We start from the raw sequence: 730 nt of genomic DNA, 5'->3' as shown, positions 1-730 counted from the left end.
ATACACACAAACTCTCCATCACTCCCTGCGCGTTTCGGTTTGACTCGACCACTGTGCGGTCCAGTCTCTCTCTCTTCGGGAAATTTCGGTAGACAACACGCTTGTGCTTTCAGCACGCTTCAAGCACGGCTTCTGATGGTGATGGTGCAATGTGATCAGAGCATTTTTTTTTTAATTTTGTTTTCTTCTCTTTGAGAAACCGTTTATGCTTAATATGCTTATATACAGTTGAGATATCTCTCTTACATGCCTTTTTTCGGAAGGTGTGCCACATCAAAGTGTGCACTACTCGGGTCCGCACAAGGATCTCGCAACTCTTTAAAATTCTTTTCTCGTCTCTCTTCCTCTAGTCGCAGTTGTTCTCCCAGTCTCTGTTGCTGTCGCGATGTGCTTTTCATGTTACTTACCATGATGTCCAACATGCGGTGAATATCAGCTGCCCCCTCTCTTTTTATCGTCTCGCGTTTTTTGTACCATCTCTCTGTCCACTTTTTCCACAAGAGAGTAACATAGGAAGCCATACCAGATCCCTTACAGAGTTGACTATTCAAAATACGTTTTGTGCGTAAATTTGTTGCCACTCTCTGAAACAAAAGACGTCTAGCTCTTCTATTTCTCCTTTCCTCCTCCGATCCTAAGTGTCGAATAACTGAAGCCATCCATGGTGCCATTGGTTGTCCACTTTGCAAAGACTTTGCGGTTTTTGCGTATGGTAGGATATTATAGTTAA

General features: G+C 43.3%; 1 protein-coding gene across 1 annotated transcript; it reads right to left on the bottom strand.

Annotated features, from left to right (window-relative positions):
* Positions 1-242: 242 nt before the first annotated feature.
* Positions 243-728, bottom strand: TM35_000163060 (uncharacterized protein; the record flags this gene model as incomplete). Its single annotated transcript, XM_029026178.1, has 1 exon — positions 243-728. A coding segment is annotated over one exon (486 nt), but the record flags the coding sequence as incomplete, so codon positions are not given.
* Positions 729-730: the final 2 nt, after the last annotated feature.

This window comes from Trypanosoma theileri, assembly GCF_002087225.1.
Source record: "Trypanosoma theileri isolate Edinburgh chromosome Unknown TM35_Tth_16_V1, whole genome shotgun sequence".
NCBI classification, from domain to species: Eukaryota; Euglenozoa; class Kinetoplastea; order Trypanosomatida; family Trypanosomatidae; genus Trypanosoma; species Trypanosoma theileri.
Note: the sequence above shows the minus strand (reverse complement) of the source record. Positions and strands in the feature narration are given on the sequence as shown.